The sequence below is a fragment of the Felis catus genome, chromosome A1 (genome assembly GCF_018350175.1).
Source record: "Felis catus isolate Fca126 chromosome A1, F.catus_Fca126_mat1.0, whole genome shotgun sequence".
NCBI classification, from domain to species: domain Eukaryota; kingdom Metazoa; phylum Chordata; class Mammalia; order Carnivora; family Felidae; genus Felis; species Felis catus.
In genome coordinates this window covers 195,076,408-195,093,203 of record NC_058368.1, presented here as the reverse complement: position 1 = coordinate 195,093,203, position 16,796 = coordinate 195,076,408, and the positions used below count along the sequence as shown (strand labels likewise).

Below are 16,796 nucleotides of genomic sequence, written 5' to 3'. Positions count from 1 at the left end.
GCATGGGATCATCTTGCTTAAGGCTCACAATAGCCACATGGGGTAGGTACTGTTATGGTTTCCATTCTACAGATGAGGAAACTTGAGTTACACAAAAGAATCAGTAGCTTTCCCGATGTTATACGGTTATTGGGTGGTGGAGGGAGAATTTGAATCTAGATTTGCTGAAGTCCAGAGGATGTAGGAGGAAGCCAAGTTGATAAAACTATGACTTGAGCTCCCTCGGTTTGGGTCTGGGGGTTTTCGGTTGGAAGAGACCTGCCCACTGAGGCTCTCTCTTGTGCACACAGAGCCCTTGGGGAACCTTACCAGCACCAGAGAGCCGTTTAAAAAACTGGAAACAACTCAAATGTCCATCAACAGGTGAACGAATAACCATTCATGGCTTGTGGTACAGCCCTACAATGGAATGCTTACTACTTGGTGATAAAGAAAAACAAGCTACTGATACCCATAATAACATAGATGAATTTCAAAAAAATCATGTGGAGTGGAAGAAGCCAGACAAAAATGAGTATGTACTATATGATTGCATTTATATAAAAGTCTAGAAAATCCAAACTACAGTAATTGTGACAGAAAACAGAATGGTAGTTGCTTGGGGTGGAGAGAGGGATGGGAGGGATGGCCAAGAGACCTGAGGAAACTTTCTAGCGTGACATAGTCACTATCTTGGTTGTGGTGATGGTTTCATGAGTGTGTGAAAAAATCAGACATGCAAGGGGCGCCTGGGTGGCTCAGTCAGTTAAGCATCCAACTTGAGAATTAAAAAGAAGAAAAGAAAAGAAAAAAAAAAAAGGAGGTGAAATAGGGGAATGGGGATTAAAGAGTATACTTTCCGTGATGAAATGAAATGAAATGAAATGAAAAAAAAAGAGAGAGAGAGAACGTCCAAATCTTGATTTTAACCCAGGTCACGATCTCACGGTTCATGAGATTGAGCCCCGCACTGGACTCTGCCCTGATGGCAGGGAGCTTGCTTGGGGATTCTCTCTCTCCCTCTCTCTGCTCCTCCCCAACTCTATAAATTAATTAATTAATTAATTAATTAATAGTTTAAAAAATCATACACTTAGAATGTATGCAATTTATTGAATGGAATTATACCTCGACAACGCTGTTCTTTTAAAACACATTCGAAAGCAAAAATCTTGTATTTAACAGGAGGCAGAGACAGGGGACTTGCTTGAGCTCACTCAGCATGTGGAGGGGCTCCCTCTGTGGCCCACACCACCATGGGGGTTACAGCCTCGCTCGGGTCCAGCCCCCAGGCTCTGCCTCCAGCACTGCAGCCGCAAACGGCTTCTCTGCAACCGTGGGCTCTGTCTGCACTGGACAAACCAAGGCTTTGGCTACAGGATGGGCAGGTTGACAGAGGCAAGGTGGCTGGGAGCTTTACCCCACCGGTCCCAGAAACCATGACAACGACAGTTCCTGGGAACCCCCAGGGGTCACTCTAGACTGCTGTACTCACAACCTGGGACCTTGACAGAAATGCAAGCCTGCGGAAAAGGACCAGACCAGGCAACCTTCTCCTCTGAAGGATGAACTCAGTGTCAACTGTGCACCTACTGCGTCCCGGTCCGCTCTCTCATGTGGATCAGAGGATAGAGTGACATTAATGTAAGGGCATGGCACTCAGTAAACATCCCCCCAAGGGTACCTATTACACAGCCATCAAATATCCCCAGTTCCTTTTCTCTGCTTGGCCTGATCCTTGAGGGCAGGAAAGACACGTGGACAAAAAGCTTTGTCAAAACACTGAAGCTGGTGGGATAAATGCCGTGAGGGCCAAGAGAAGAAATAAATTACTTCCAGTTGTGGAGAGGTTTCATGGAGGCTGTGGAATGTAAGGGAGGGAAAGGAATTTGTACATGGAGACAGGATGGGGGTGGGGAGGGTGGGGCAGCACAGACTCAAGCGAGACACCTAGGGGACACCTAGGGGACACAGGAGTGGCCCGGCTGCAGCAAGGGCTGCGGGGTCAGGCTCTGGAAGAAGCACCCCAATAGTATGCAGACACATCGGCTCCCCGCTCCCACCCCTGCAGAGGCCCACACTCTGCTGTGTGATCTTACTTGCTCCATAGACAGCCAGCTGGGCTGCTGGTAGGCGTGGCAGCTTCCCCAGCTCTTCTGGAGCCTCAGAGATCGAACCTGAGGGCCTCAGCTGGAAACTGGGTGGGGAAGAACTCCTCCAAGGGCCACTCGTCCTAGGCAGCCACAGGGCCTCAATCCTGGGGTGTTCCCAATGGGCCAGCCAGCCTGAACCTGGTCTCCTGGGAGACCGTGAAAACGGAAAAACTCTCAAGTTCATCCCCCCAGAACCCACAGGATGGGTCTTAAACTCCTGCTGTCAAGCCCAAATGACACTGCCATCTGGTGGCCAAAGAGCCAGATACCATGAGGGTTGGCAGAGGCCCTAGGCTGAGGGCCACAAAGGCACAAATGGTGGAGACTTGTTTAATAACTGCATAATGGGACCAAAATTTTGCTCTCACACAGTCTAGAGTTGAAACAAAGTCTTATATAAGTCTGGCGACCAAGTTCCCCGAGTTGAAGGCATTTTGAGTGTGCAGAGGAGGACGCTGCCTCTGAGATTAGGTGACCCATCTAAGGTGACAGCTGGGTCTCCTCCATGCGTGCCCCATAAATGGTTAAAGCCTTTCTCAGCGTGTGTTACCCAAGACTCTTTCCGAAGGCAAAGGCGAAAAAAACTATTTCCAGGAGATGCCTTTTTCTCTTTCACTTACAATCATATGGTGAAATTTTCCAGAACCTGAACGACATACAGTGGCTTCATCTAGTCCCGAAGGCTAATTAATGGGAGGTGTGCTTGTGTATTCTTGCATGTCACAAATTTGTTTTCATTTCTAATATGGCACAACGTATAGAGCCAAAAGCTCTCTGAGGAACTCAATAATTTTTAAGAGTCTGAGACGTGTACAGAAACGTATTTTTCTTTTAATAAAATAAAGCTACACACACTAAAACATTCCCTTTGTTTTGACATAATGGCCCAGCTGGGAGGTATCGGAGCTTGGACTCTATCCCAGGCAGTCTGTCTTTAAGCCTCTAGCCACTATTCTAACTGTTTAAGATTTAACATCCTTGAAATGCAATGCACTTAAGGATGGACAGAAGTCTTTCAAAATATTGAAAACAAAGGGGATTGCCAATCTGGCCCAACATCTTCACTTTACAGATGAGGAAAAGTGAAGCCCGGAGAGGGGAAGTGACTTGCCAAAGGTCACAGAGCAAAGAATCACAATCTGCCAGGCCTCTTGCTCCCGGTTGGGAGCTCTTAGAACTCCAACCCAAGAAAGCATTGTAATTACCTTTTCCACAGCATGTGAACAAGTAACATGCAGACATTGCAAGAGACAACACTTCCAACCAAAGTGGCTCGATTTTATTGCAGGGAAGGTAAGGAGGAGCAGAGCAAGTGAGGGTCTCTGTGGGAACCCCCATTGCCGAGTAGGACTGCCAGGCCCCAGGTCTGTCTGGAAGGCAGGAGAGGATCAGTGACCTGGAAGAGAGGAGAAATTAGGTGGGGCAAGAGTGCCATCTGCTGTGCACATGGAGGCATTGCAAAGCAGTAGAGGTTCACTAAGAGGCAGCTGTGGGGGTGCACACCCCGCCAACTAAGTCTGTTATTCTGGGTTGGCTGGAACCCATTAACCTAGCTCAGCCAATCACCACCGAGGCCTTTCTGGGAAACTTCCAGGGCTGCTGGGATGGAACTCCCTGTCCTGTTTTAATTCACGTTGGGAAGGCAGCGAACAAAATCACAAGCAAACAAATCTGCCAAGGAACAGATAGTCGAGGTGACTTTGTAACCAAGAAATGCTGGGGCGCCTGGGTGGCTCAGTCGGTTGAGCCTCCGACTTCAGCTCAGGTCATGATCTCACAGTTTGTGGGTTCAAGCCTCACGTCGGGCTCTGTGCTGACAGCTTGGAGCCTGGAGCCTGCTTCGGATTCGGTGTCTCCCTCTCTCTCTGCCCCCACCTGGCTCACACACTCTCTCTCTCTCTTTCTCAAAAATAAATAAACATAAAAAATTGTTTAAGAAATGCTCTCTCTGATTCCCAAACCTGGCTTCAAATCCGTCACTGGAGAACCTCTTAAAACAGACTGAGGCAGATGCTGCAGGGATGTGTGGGGTAAAGTTCACCTGATAGGTGATTCTCACCGAGAATCTGTGCATCTGAGTCTTTCCACACTACACGTGTTTGCTCACACAGGCCCAGATAAAATTAGCTGCTATCCAGAATTTGCTTTAAAATGGCGGGGGGGGGGGGTTGGAGGGGGGGGTACGGTTGGTGGAGCATAGCTGAGACAATGATGGCAAGGACTTATAATTGGATCTGGGTGATGGTAGATAGGGATTCATTTTCCTACGCGTACATTTAAAATTTGCATAATAAAAAGCAAAGATAAATAAGTTAATTAAAAACTATGAGAATTATTCAGCCACAGATAAAGTACTGATACATGCTAGGGCTCGGATGAATCCTGAAAATATTACACTAATGGAAATCGTATGGTTCCCCCCCCCTTTATTTATTTATTTTTTTTTTAATTTTTTTTTCAACGTTTTTTTATTTATTTTTGGGACAGAGAGAGACAGCATGAACGGGGGAGGGGCAGAGAGAGAGGGAGACACAGAATCGGAAACAGGCTCCAGGCTCCGAGCCATCAGCCCAGAGCCTGACACAGGGCTTGAACTCACGGACCGCGAGATCGTGACCTGGCTGAAGTCGGACACTTAACCAACTGCGCCACCCAGGCGCCCCTATTTATTTATTTATTTATTTATTTATTTATTTATTTAGAGAGCACACACAGGAGGGGCAGAGAAAGGAAAGAGAAAATCCCATGTAGACTCTGCACTGTCAGCACAGAGCCTGATGCTGGGCTCCAACTCTCGAACCGTGAGATCATGACCTGGGGCCGAAACCAAGAGTCAAACACCCAACTGACTGAGCCACCCAGAAACCACCCTTCGTATGGCTTCTCTTAAATGATACATCCAGAATAGGCAAATTCACAGAGGCAGAAGGCCGATTAGTGGTTCCCAGGGGGTGGGAGAGGGGGGCGTGTTGAGTGACTACTTAACGGGTTTGGGGCGTTTTTCTGGGGTGATAAAGCTTTGAAACCAGAGAGTTGCACAACATCCTGAACACAGTGGATGCCACTAAGTGGTACACTTCAGCGGTGCCCGGGTGGCTCAGGCCCACTGAGCATCTGACTCTTGGTTTCAGCTCAGGTCATGATCTCACAGTTTGTGAATTCGAGCCCCGCATCACTGGGCTCTGTGCTGAAAGGTGGAGCCTGCTTAAGATTCTCAACCTCTCTCTGCCCCCAGCCCTGTGTGCGCACACGCGCTCTCTCTCCCTCAAATAAAAAATAACTTCTTTTCTGATTTGGGATGCCTTTCATCCTGCCTCTGCCGCTCGCCTGTGTGTGGCTGGGATCACGTCACTTTCCCTCTCCAGCCTCGTGTTTCTCAACGGCACTGAGAGCACTGATCCACATCAGGGACGTGGCAATCACTGGAACTGAAACACCAAAGGCACTACCTGGGCAGTGACAGCTAGGGAGGGCCGTGCTGTGGAGGATTCTGAAGCTGTGGCTGGGCACAGAGGGAAGGAGTGTTGGCTCCACAAATCACGTCTATCTGGTTCCACGGTGAACGGTTCTGGCACAGGGCACCTTATGTGCCTCTCTGCATTGTGTAAAATTAAAGGGGGCATCCAGCTTGGACACGAGGATTATTTTTGTACTCATCTGGGCAGAGGGCACGGTCAGGAAGCTGACAGCCGTTCCGAGTGGGAAGAGAGACCAAGTTGAATTAACTTACCTGGTCAGTGCACAGGAGCATGAGACCCAGGGCACAGGCATCCTCTCGGATGGGACAGTTTATCAAAGCATTGCTCAGGGTCATACGCTCTATACTTAAACCCCGCTGATCATGAGATGCACTCCCCAAGTCATAAAAGGGACCCTGGGAGACATCTAACACAGTGTTCTGTGTGCTCTAGGAAGGCTCTGAGGATTCCTGAACTTAGGATTTGCATTAGATAATGAAATATTTTGTACAAGGGGCCTCACCCACCTGCCCCCGTTGGTCCATCTTGGGCCCAGGGGTCCAGGCCCTCATTACTTGGGGCCGAGGTAGGAAACAGCTTTTCCTGTTTTTCCCAGCGTCTCCAGCAGAAGGTCCACGCTGTGCTCAGAGTTGATGCAAACCTTCTTGTTGGGTAGGTCAATGTCAAACTCAACTCCTGCAGGAAGAGGAAGTCGGGGGGTGTGGGGAGGAAGCAGAGATCATCCTAGTCAGAGCAAGAAAGAGTCCAGGCTACAAAATTCTTATTCACAACCGCCTTCCCCTTTCCTCCACACCAGGTGCCAGCAAAATCTTAGGGCCAGAGGACATGTGTTATGCATTTTGGGCCACGTGGACTCAGCTGCATATTCTTCTCTGTGTGTATTGCTTTTACAGTCCTTTAAAAATGTAAAAAACCAGGGCACTTGGGTGACTCAGTTGGTTAAGCATCTAACTCTAGGTTTCAGCTCAGGTCATGTTCTCACAGTTCGTGAGGTCGAGCTCTGCGTCAGGCTCTGCACTGACAGCACGGAGCCTACCTGGGATTCTCTCTCTCTCAGAAAAAAATAAATAAACTTTAAAAAAATGCAAAAACCATTTTCAGCTGTACAAAAACAGACTGTTGGCCAGATTTGGCCCATGGGCTGTAGTTTGCCAATCCCTACTCTAGATTGGGCTTCTTTCAAGTTTTTTTTCTTCTTTTTAATTTCAAAAGTAAAATACAGGTATGCCTGGGTGGCTCAGTCGGTTAAGTGTCCAACTCGTTTTTTTTCTTTTTAATGTTTTTTTAATTTATTTTTGAAGGAGAGAGAGAGAGAGAGACAGAGCATGAGCGGGGGAGGAGCAGAGAGAGAGGGAGACACAGAATTCAAAGCCGGCTCCAGGCTCTATGCTGTCAGCACAGAGCCCGACGCGGGGCTGAAACTCACGAAACGCAAGATCATGACCTGAGCCGAAGTCGGACGCTCAACCGACTGAGCCACCCAGGCGCCCCTAAGTGTCCAACTCTTGATGTCAGCTCAAGTCATAATCTCACAGTTTGTGAGATCAAGCCTCATTTTGGGCTCTGCACTCGCAGGGTGGAGCCTGCTTGGGATTTTCTCTCACCCTCTCTCTCTGCCCCTCCTCACCCTCTCAAATAAATAAACTAAAAAAAAAAAATAATAATAATACAGATACACCATTTAAAAAAGGCAAACGTGTCTGAAAAAAACTAGAGCGTAAGGCTCCCTACTATCTCCTACCTCCAGAAGTCACTACAAACAGCACGGCATCTACCCAGTCTTTTTTGCAGAGAGACAAATGAAAAATCATTCCCCCAAAGGGCATCATACTGTATACACAGGTCTTGCTATATTTCACTTTCCGATGTCCGGGATACCTTGCCCATCTTAGTACACACAGACTTACATCATTTTTTAGCAGCTACACTGCATTCCCCAGTGTGGATGTACCATACACCCACTCGGTCCCCTGCTGAGGGACACTGACATTGCTGCCTCCAATTTTGCACTATTATCACACAATGGCTGCAGTAAACACACTTGAGCATAGCTTATAGAACTTGTCCAACTATTTATATGCCATGAATTTACAGGATGGAAACTGTGGGGCAACAGACTGGCACGTGTTAAATGTTGATATTGTAAAACCACCCTCCAGAAGGACGGTGCCAATTTCAAGCCACCCACCTCGCCCCCAGAGCAGTACATGGGAGTACCTATAATGTGTTTTGTTGAGACGACAGAATGCAGAGGGAAAGCCCCTGATAGGTTCTAGGCCTGGCTTCATTATTGACTTGTTAGATGGCCACAGGCGGGTCCTGCCCATTAGAGACCTCTGTCTCCCCATCTGTACATGAAGGAATTGGGGGTGGCCAGCCCCTATGGTCTCTCCGGTTCACATATGCCATTAGTTTGTGAATCCTCAGGCCCAGAACTGTTCATCTAAGACCCCAACTCAGAAAACCCTTCTACCTCACCTCAAGAGGCCACCCAGGAGGGGACAGTAGTGAAAGACAGGGAGAAACCTGTCCCAGTTCAAAGGGAGATCCCCAAATGCTTGAAGAGCCTTAAAAAGCCCATGACACAGGATTTTTTTATTTTTATGTTTATTTATTTTTGAGAGAAAGAGAGATAGAGCATGAATGGGGGAGGGGCAGGCAGGGAGGGAGACACAGAATCTGAAGCAGGCTCCAGGCTCTGAGCTGTCAGCACAGAGCCTAACGCGGGGCTTGAACTCACAAACCGTGAGATCATGACCTGAGCTGAAGTCAGACGCTTAACCGACTGAGCCACCCAGGCACAGGATTTTATCATAATGTCTGAATTTGTACCTAATGGATACCAAGGGAGAAAAAAAAAAAAATGCAATGTGTCCTTGCTACACGCTGGATTTTTGTCTTTCATTTCAGAAGTGTCTCCCTCCTCTTTGGAATAAATATTTTGGTGGCATCGTAGAGCTGGAGGAAACTCTGGGGTCATCTAATCCAATGGGTTTCAAACTGTTTTCCCTGCAGCCCAGATTCCAGGTTGGGTGTCAAGAGTGACATAGACCCACCCTCCCTTCATCCGGAGTGTGCCTCTTGGTATCCGAGGGGCTTCTGAGCAGTTTCGTTCTTAAAATATCCACGGTGAAAGCTGACAGAGGCTGACAGGCCCATACCACAGCTGGGGAAACTCAGGCCCCCGGGAGAAGAGGCCACGGTCACACAAGAAAAGTCAGCAGTCACGTTTTCCCGACTGCTTCAGATGCTTTCAAGCTAAGGTTCCAGTTTAGGGGACTCGAAACCAGCCATTGACTCACTTCGGGCAAGTCACTTCCCCTCTTGGGCACGGGTGTCAACATCCCCATTCCACAGATGGAAAGGACAGCTCAGAGGAAATGTTCCAAGTGCTAGTGAGAGCACATCCATGTGGAAGCCCTCTGAAAACCGGGTATTATCTAAGGTCGTAAAAATGAAAATCTTATCAAGAAATAAAATAAAACTAATTACCTCATGGAGCCCCAGGGCCAGATCCCAGCCCTCTCTGGGCTTCAGTTTCCCCAGCTGAGAACTGAGGAGGCTGGACGAGAATAATCGTTTTCTTTTTTATTTATTTTTTAACATTTGTTTATTTTGAGACAGAGATAGAACATGAGTGGGGGAGGGGCAGAGAGCGAGGGAGACACAGAATCCAAAGCAGGCCCCAGGCTCTGAGCTGTCAGTGCTGAGCCCCACGCGGGGCTTGAACTCACGGACTGTGAGACCATGGCCTGAGCCAAAGTCGGACGCTTGACTGACTGAGCCACCCAGGCGCCCCGAGAGTAATCACTTTCTAAATACGTCCAGAAGGGGTGTGTTAGGAGTTCTGCACATGACTTGAGTCAAAGTTTATTATTTTTTAATATTACAATTTTAAAAACGTTAATAGAAAATGACACTCAAATGTATCTTATCAAAAGTTACCACACTGAAGATCACCAACGTATTAACTAGTTCTGCCAGGACTCTGAGCTAGATTGTGGGGCCAAATCCCAGCTCTGCCACTTACTGTGTGATCTCAGCCACATTGCTTAACCTCTCTGAACTTCAGTTCCTCCTGCTTATAATGGAGATAGTCCAAGAAGCTACCGAAACAGTTGTGGTGACAGGTAGATGACTTGATCCTCAGAAGCCACTAAGCAGAATATTTGACACATGCTAAGTACATCGTAGTTTTACTGTTGCTATCAGCTTCAACTCAAGCTTCTGCCCCACCTCTGCATGCACTTGAGCATGACAGAAGTGCCTCGGTCTCCCCCACCTCGCTCCTAACCCTGGGCCGCTCACTCACCTCCCAGCTTGTTGAGCACCCGACTGACCGCATTGGAGCAGCCTTCACAGGTCATGTCCACAGAGAACTCGTGTTTCTAAAACAGACAAAGGGGACCATGAGCTAAGTCGTGTAGAGCGACCCAGATGCCCCAGCAGTGCGCAGGTCCACCCAGAGACGAAGACAAAGGGCAGAGAGGGCAAGATCTGCCATCAGACTCACCAGTGGCCTGGTTCTGAGCCCTTCTAGTACACTGTAAAGTGGAGGAAGGAAGGGTTTCTCCATCTTACAGGTTGTTGTATTAAATGAGGTAATCCATACAAATCCGTTAGGAGTGTCTAGCACACGATGAGTAGAACCACGTGAGAAGCTAGTTTCAAATGTTGGTTTCTAGTCTTACCTTCAAAATCTTGATTCTTGAGTTATGGGGTTGTCTCAAGACACTGATAACTCTGATATGGGGTGGGCCCACGCACTCTGAGCAATGCTGATCTGGTGATCTTATCTACGCATCGGAAGATCACCTTCTGCATTAGAATCCCTTGAGAACTTCCAAAAACCACCAGTTCTGATCAACAAGTCTGGGCTGGGGCGTCTGTTGTGGCTAATAAGCTTCCCTGGTGTTCGGATACACAGAGATCACTGTTGTCATCCACATGCCTCACTGCCAGAGGCAGCCCCTGAGTCCTGGGAAGGGAAGGGATTTGCCTGGGCTCCCAGTGAGTTGGAGGCCCGGCCAGTAAGGGGACCCAGACTCCTGGACTCTTCATACAGGCTCAACATCCTATAGTCTCCAGGGTATCTGACAAACCAAGTGCATGAAGGCAAGCTTTGTTCAGTTCATTGCCGCAATCCAATACTTGAACAGTGAGTGCCTGGCACAGAGTAGGTGCTTGAGTTGAGTGAATGGATGATTGACACAGCTGGTTGACGGTCTCTGGGTCCTTCCTTTGCTTTCAGACAAGGATTACTTATACCAATACATCCTTTATTTTAAAATCTCTGTAAATAAGATGAGCTTCAGTTCCCAGGTCTAGCACTTACAAGCTGTGTGACTGAGTTACTGAACTCCTCTTGCCTTGGTTTCTACATCTGCAAAATGGGGATGAGAGTCCCTCTCCAGGTTAGTGAATGGGACAAACATTTTAAGTGTGCTGGCCAGCATCCAAGATGGCCCCAGTGATCTCCAAGTCCTGAGTATTTATGCCCTTGAGAAGTCCCATTCCACTATGTCTCAGGGATGGGTGTCCAGTAGAATATGGTTGAAGTGATGTTATGTGACTTCCGAGACTAGGTCATAAAAGACATTGTGGCTACTTCCTTGCTGTCTCTCTGGGATCATTCACTCTGGAGGAAGCTGGCTGCGACATCTTTTTTTTTTTTTTTTTTTTTTTAATTTTGGGTGTGGGGAGGGGAAGAGAGACAGAAAGTAGGAGAGAATCCTAAGCAGGCTACACACACAGTGCGGAGCCCGACACGGGATTCGATCTCACTACGGTGAGACCATGACCTGAGCCAAAATCAAGAGTCGATGCTTAACCCAGGTGCCTCTGGCTGCAAAATCTTAAAGACCTTCAAGCAACCCTATAGAGAGGTGCTCATGTTGAGGAACTAAGTCTCCAGCCAACAGCTAGGTGAGGGAGCCATCGTGGAAGCAGATGCTCCTTAAGATGAGTACAGTCTGGGCCAACATCTTCATTACAGCTTCACCAGAGACCCTGAGCCAGGAACACCCCACTGAGCTACTCCCAGATTCCTGACTCTCAGAAACTATGAATTAATGAACGTTTATTGTTTTGAACTACCAAGGTTTTGAGATAATTACTCAAGAGCAACATATAACTAAAACGTGAAGTAAAGAGGTTGGAGCCTACCAGTAGTTTCCACGGGTGAAAAATTAGTTGTTGGATTATTATTTTTAGTTTGTTCCAATCTTTTTTTTTTAACTTCAAAAAAAATGGCTACATTTTTCATAGAGCACTTCAAAATATTTCAAATTTGTTATCTCAGTTGGAATTCTGGACACAGCAATGTTTCTTGCTGGAAGACCCCAGGCAAAAATCCCTGTGCCGTAAGGCCCCAGTCAGGGGTATATAATACCTTATCCATACCAAAAAGGTATTAGCCAACTCAAGTTTTCTCAACCTCCGTGCACACAGGAATCACCTGGGGGCTTGAGGACATGGGACTCTGCAGGTGGCTGCCTCAATCCGCATTGAGGCTTCGGGGTGGGCCCTGGGCCCCTCCATTTTTAACTCGCTGGGGGGACACCAGGAGGCAAGACCACACCCCTGCAAAAAATTAGACTAATGGCGGTGCCTAGATGGCTCAGTCTGTTGAGTCTCTGACTTCAGTTCAGGTCATGATGTCATGGTTTGTGGGTTTGAGCCCTGCATTGGGCTCTGTGCTGACAGCTCAGAGCCTGGAGCCTGCTTATTTTAAAAAATTGGACTGGGGCGCCTGGGTGGCTGTCGGTTAAGCGTCCGACATCGGCTCAGGTCATGATCTCACGGTCCGTGAGTTCGAGCCCCGTGTCGGGCCCTGTGCTGACGGCTCAGAGCCTGGAGCCTGCTTCCGATTCTGTGTCTCTCTCTCTCTGACCCTCCCCTGTTCATGCTCTGTCTCTCTCTGTCTCAAAAATCAATAAACGTTAAAAAAAAATTAAAAAAAAAATTGGACCAATGGCTTCTTCAAGCTCTTTCCAAGTCTCAGAACATCTTTGGGTCTGGCTTATCATCATGGGGTCCACGGGAAACTAAGACCAAGAGTTAGGAGTTTGGTTTTCAACTATTTTATTGAGGCCAGATCTGCAAAAACTGCCTTAAAGAAAATGGTCAGTTTTTCTTTTCTTCTAGTTAAACCCCACTCATTCCTTCAGCTTGTTAGAGGACACTATCAGCATGACCCGGGAGCTTGCAAAAATGCAAAATCTTAGGTCCCACCGCAGGCCTCCTGAATCAGAATCTTCATTTTAACAAGACATCCAGGGGGCACCTGGCTGGCTCAGTCGGTGGAATATGCGACTCTTGATCCCGGGGCGGTGAGTTTTGAACCCCATGTCGGGTTTTACTTTAAAAATAAAAATAAATAGGGGCGGCTGGGTGGCTCAGTCGGTTGAGCGTCCGACTTCAGCTCAGGTCACAATCTCACGGTGCGTGAGTTCGAGCCCCGCGTCGGGCTCTGGGCTGATGGCCCAGAGCCTGGAGCCTGCTTCCGGTTCTGTGTCTCCTCTCTCTCTCTGCCCCTCCCCCGTTCATGCTCTGTCTCTCTCTGTCTCAAAAATAAATAAACGTTAAAAAATAATAATAATAATAATTTAAAAATAAAAATAAATAAAAATTAAAAAGACACCCAGTTTATTTCTACCCACATTACAGTTTGAGATGCTGTTCTAGAAGGTGAATTGGCAAACTACAGCCTGCCTGTGACCTGGGTCTTATGAGGTTTTACTGAAACACAGCTAAGCTCGTTGGTGCACTTTCACATTGGAATGGCAGAGCTGAGTAGTTGTAATGGACCACGTGGTTCATGAAGCCTAAGGCATTTTTTTTTTTATTTAAAAAAATTTGTTTTAACATTTATTTATTTTTTAGAGACAGAGAGAGGCAGAACATGAGCAGGGGAGGGGGAAAGAGAGAGAGAGATACAGAATCTGAAGGAAGCTCCAGGCTCTGAGCTGTTAGCACAGAGCCCGACGCGGGGCCCAAACTCACAGACTCCAAGACCATGACCTGAGCCGAAGTCAGACGCTCAACCGACTGAACCACCCAGGTGCCCCAAGCCTAAAGCATTTTTAAGTATTTACCTGGCCCTTTAAGAAAAAGTGTGCTGACCCCTGCTCTAGAATAACCATCAGACAATCGATTTATCGGTTGGGTATTTATCAATACCCAATCAAAGCTTTAAAGGGTTCACAAGACCAAGATAATACCTAAATCTATTTATTGAGTGCCCATATGTGCCAAATGCGCTTTGTACGGTATCTTGAGTTAGTCCTCGCTCAGCTTGGAAAAGGAGCTAGTCACCCTGTTTTTCTCCTGCAGTTCCCAGGGGTTCACTGAGCTGCCCATGGTCACGTGGTAAGTCTGTGCTGAGGCTTGGGATGTGAACCCAGGCCCTCCTGGCTTCAGGGCCATTTTAGCTGTGGAGCAGCCAACACACTGCCAGCTGCCAGTCCATGACCGTGACTCTCAGCAGGAGCTCTGGGAGTGGGACACCTTGCAAAAAAGCACAAGTTTATGCTGCCCAAGAACCTAAAGTCAACAAACACGGGCAGCTTTCTGCTGCTGACTACAGAGAGCAGGCCCCCTTTCAGCCTCCACAGTACAGAGGTCAGAAGCCAGAAGGCGGCTTCTGGGTGGCAAATGTTACAATTCAGCGCTCTTCTCCTCTAGTCGGAGTTGCAAAAGTCGATTTGGGGGTGGGAGAAAAATCTACTTAATGGGCAGAATATCTATTCTTTACAGAGAAGCCCAAGGCCGGCTGGCCCCCTGTTGCCTCAGTCCCTCAGAGCCTCCCCACATCACCTCTAAGACGGGTCCTTGAAAGCAATGAAAAAAAGTCTAGTAAACTGTACAAGTCCTTAATTGAATCTCAGAACTGGAAGGGCAGGAAAGCAGTGGGGTCACATTGTCCAGCCCCCTCCCAGGGAAGGAATTCTTTCTCGAAAATCCAGGCTGTTCAGTCTTTAAGCACAATGTCGATAAGGAGTTTACTAACGCTAATATTTGAGTGCAAACTACATGTCGGGCATTGCTCGAAACCCTCTGTGTGCATTACTGTGTTTAATCACCACAATGTTCCCAGGAGATGGCCTCATTATCCCTTCTTGACAGAAGAGGGAGCTTAAGTTCAGACATTCAGAAGTTCACTCACTCAGGATGACACAGCTAGTGAGTAGCAGGGCCTAGACTGAAAATGTCTCTTCCAAGCCTAACCTCTCAACCACTGTGGTCCTTGTTAAAGTGGGGTTAACACTTGCCTGCCTATAGGTCCTACCCTATTTGTCCGATGTCTACACAAGAGCTACCATTTCTTGGGGACTAGCTATGTCAGTGGCTATGCTACATATTTTATATTTTACCTGGCATTTTCCCAGGTAATACTAACAATAGTCCTCTGAGATCACGGTTTTTATTCCCATTTTACAGATGAGGAAATCAAGGCACAGAGAGGCAAAGCAACTTGCCTGAGGTCACCTCAGGCCTGAGGTTGACAGGCGAGGGCACAGATTTTTTCAGAGGCTTCTGAGATTCCAAGTTTTTGTTGGAGAATCCTCTCGTGTGACACGCTCTTCCCCTCTCAGTTTTGACCACGGGCCCCTGAACTAATACCGCCTTCCTTCAGCTGCTCTTCTTGTGGTATGGTGCCTTCATTCTGATCATCCGCTCTGGAGGGTCTTTCGCTTGTCAAAACCCCCAGAAGCGAAGCCAGAACAGAGTGATTCTCAAGCTGGCCTTTCCTTCACTGCCACCCCCTACAAAAACCATCACTATCCCAGTCCCAGGGGGATTAATGCTGTCCTCTTAACATTGCTAAAGGCAGATCTGCTCAGTAGGAGGGCTGATTCTGTCAGGTTCTTTGTCCATACTTTGTGTTGTCTGAGGATTTGTCTCAAGGCACTTGGCAAAACCCTAGGGAAATGACACCTGAGATGTTTGTGGCTTGGCCCGGGGAACTTCTTGCTTACCTGTCAGCTCCCCAAAGCTAGGCTGCTAAGACACAGGGTATCTGTGGGACACATCTGCGTATACTCTTGAAGCAGAGCCATTAACTAGGCACCCTGGAGGAAATTGGTAAACACCACATGACCCCAACCAGGATCTACAGGATGTAACTGACATCACAGTTTATTCCCAAGCCGGTGTGACCACTTTTGTCTGGCACTTCCCAAGTGATCAGGCCAGGAGAGACTGGGAGACTAAAGATAAGGGGCTTAATCCTGGCTCCACCCAACGCCTCCGAGACCTCCCTCCAGTAAGTTACTGGGCTTTTTCTTTTTCTTATCTGTGAAAGTCCTTAATTCCTTATCTACAAAATGAGGCCTTGGGCAACCACGTATGTGCTTTAAGACTGAGTGAACTTCAAAGGCGGCTAAGACCGGCTCATTCCTCTCCAAACTCTGTCAGTGAGCAACTGGCAACTTTGAGCAGGTCCCTTAACCTCTCTAGGGCTTAGGGGTTCAGTTTCAAAAAGTGATCTGTAGGAAAAAAAAGCACGGTCTCCATTCAGCGCTGAACTGAAAATCGGCCAGAGTGGGCAGGGGAAGGGAAGGAAACCACGGACCTCTGAAAACCTGCCGCGTCCCGGAGGCCACAGCCACCCTCCCCCTCCCCCCACCATCTTCCCCCCTCCCCCATTCCCCCTTTCAGGCCAGGTCCGCGGACCGGCACAAGCAGGGTGAAGGCGCAGGGACGAGACGTCCCAGTTCCAGCTCGCCACCCGCTCGGCGACTGTGCCCTTCCCTGGGTCTCAGTTTCCCCATCTATGCAAGGAAGGGCTGGGCTTGTAACCACTGGAGGCCCGCAGCTCCAATGTCCTGAAGCCTGACTCCTACATAAAACCCCTTTCGGATCGGATTTTCTGGAAGGTCGCAGAAGCTGGGAGTAGATGGGAAGACAGTGAGAAGAGAGACAATAACTCCGGCTGCGGCCTGAGCCCTTGAAGAGCGACGTGTGGCCGATCGGCGGTGCAGCGGAGGCGCAAGCCGGGGGCCCGGGTCTGCGCGGGGCGGGAGCTAGCAGGGACTTACCGGCATGACTGGATGTGGTGGTAGCGACGCCTGGGCTGGCTCTGAGCTCTAGCGCCGCTGTGCTTCCGGGGCTGGGTGCCGAGAAGCGCCGCCCCTCACGCGAAACCCCGCCCCCTTCGTCGCGGCCGGCAGTTAGGCCCCGC

The 16,796-nt window shown here is 48.4% G+C and overlaps 1 protein-coding gene across 1 annotated transcript; it reads right to left on the bottom strand.

The window, feature by feature from the left end:
* Positions 1–3,389: 3,389 nt before the first annotated feature.
* On the bottom strand, positions 3,390–16,792 carry ATOX1 (antioxidant 1 copper chaperone). Its single transcript, XM_011285958.4, has 4 exons — positions 16,654–16,792; positions 9,924–9,999; positions 6,118–6,286; positions 3,390–3,528 (listed from the first exon to the last, which is right to left on the bottom strand). Exons 1-3 carry the CDS (start codon positions 16,657–16,659, stop codon positions 6,162–6,164), a joined length of 207 nt encoding a protein of 68 aa, XP_011284260.1. The 5' UTR covers positions 16,660–16,792; the 3' UTR covers positions 3,390–3,528; positions 6,118–6,161.
* Between the last annotated feature and the right edge of the window lie 4 nt (positions 16,793–16,796).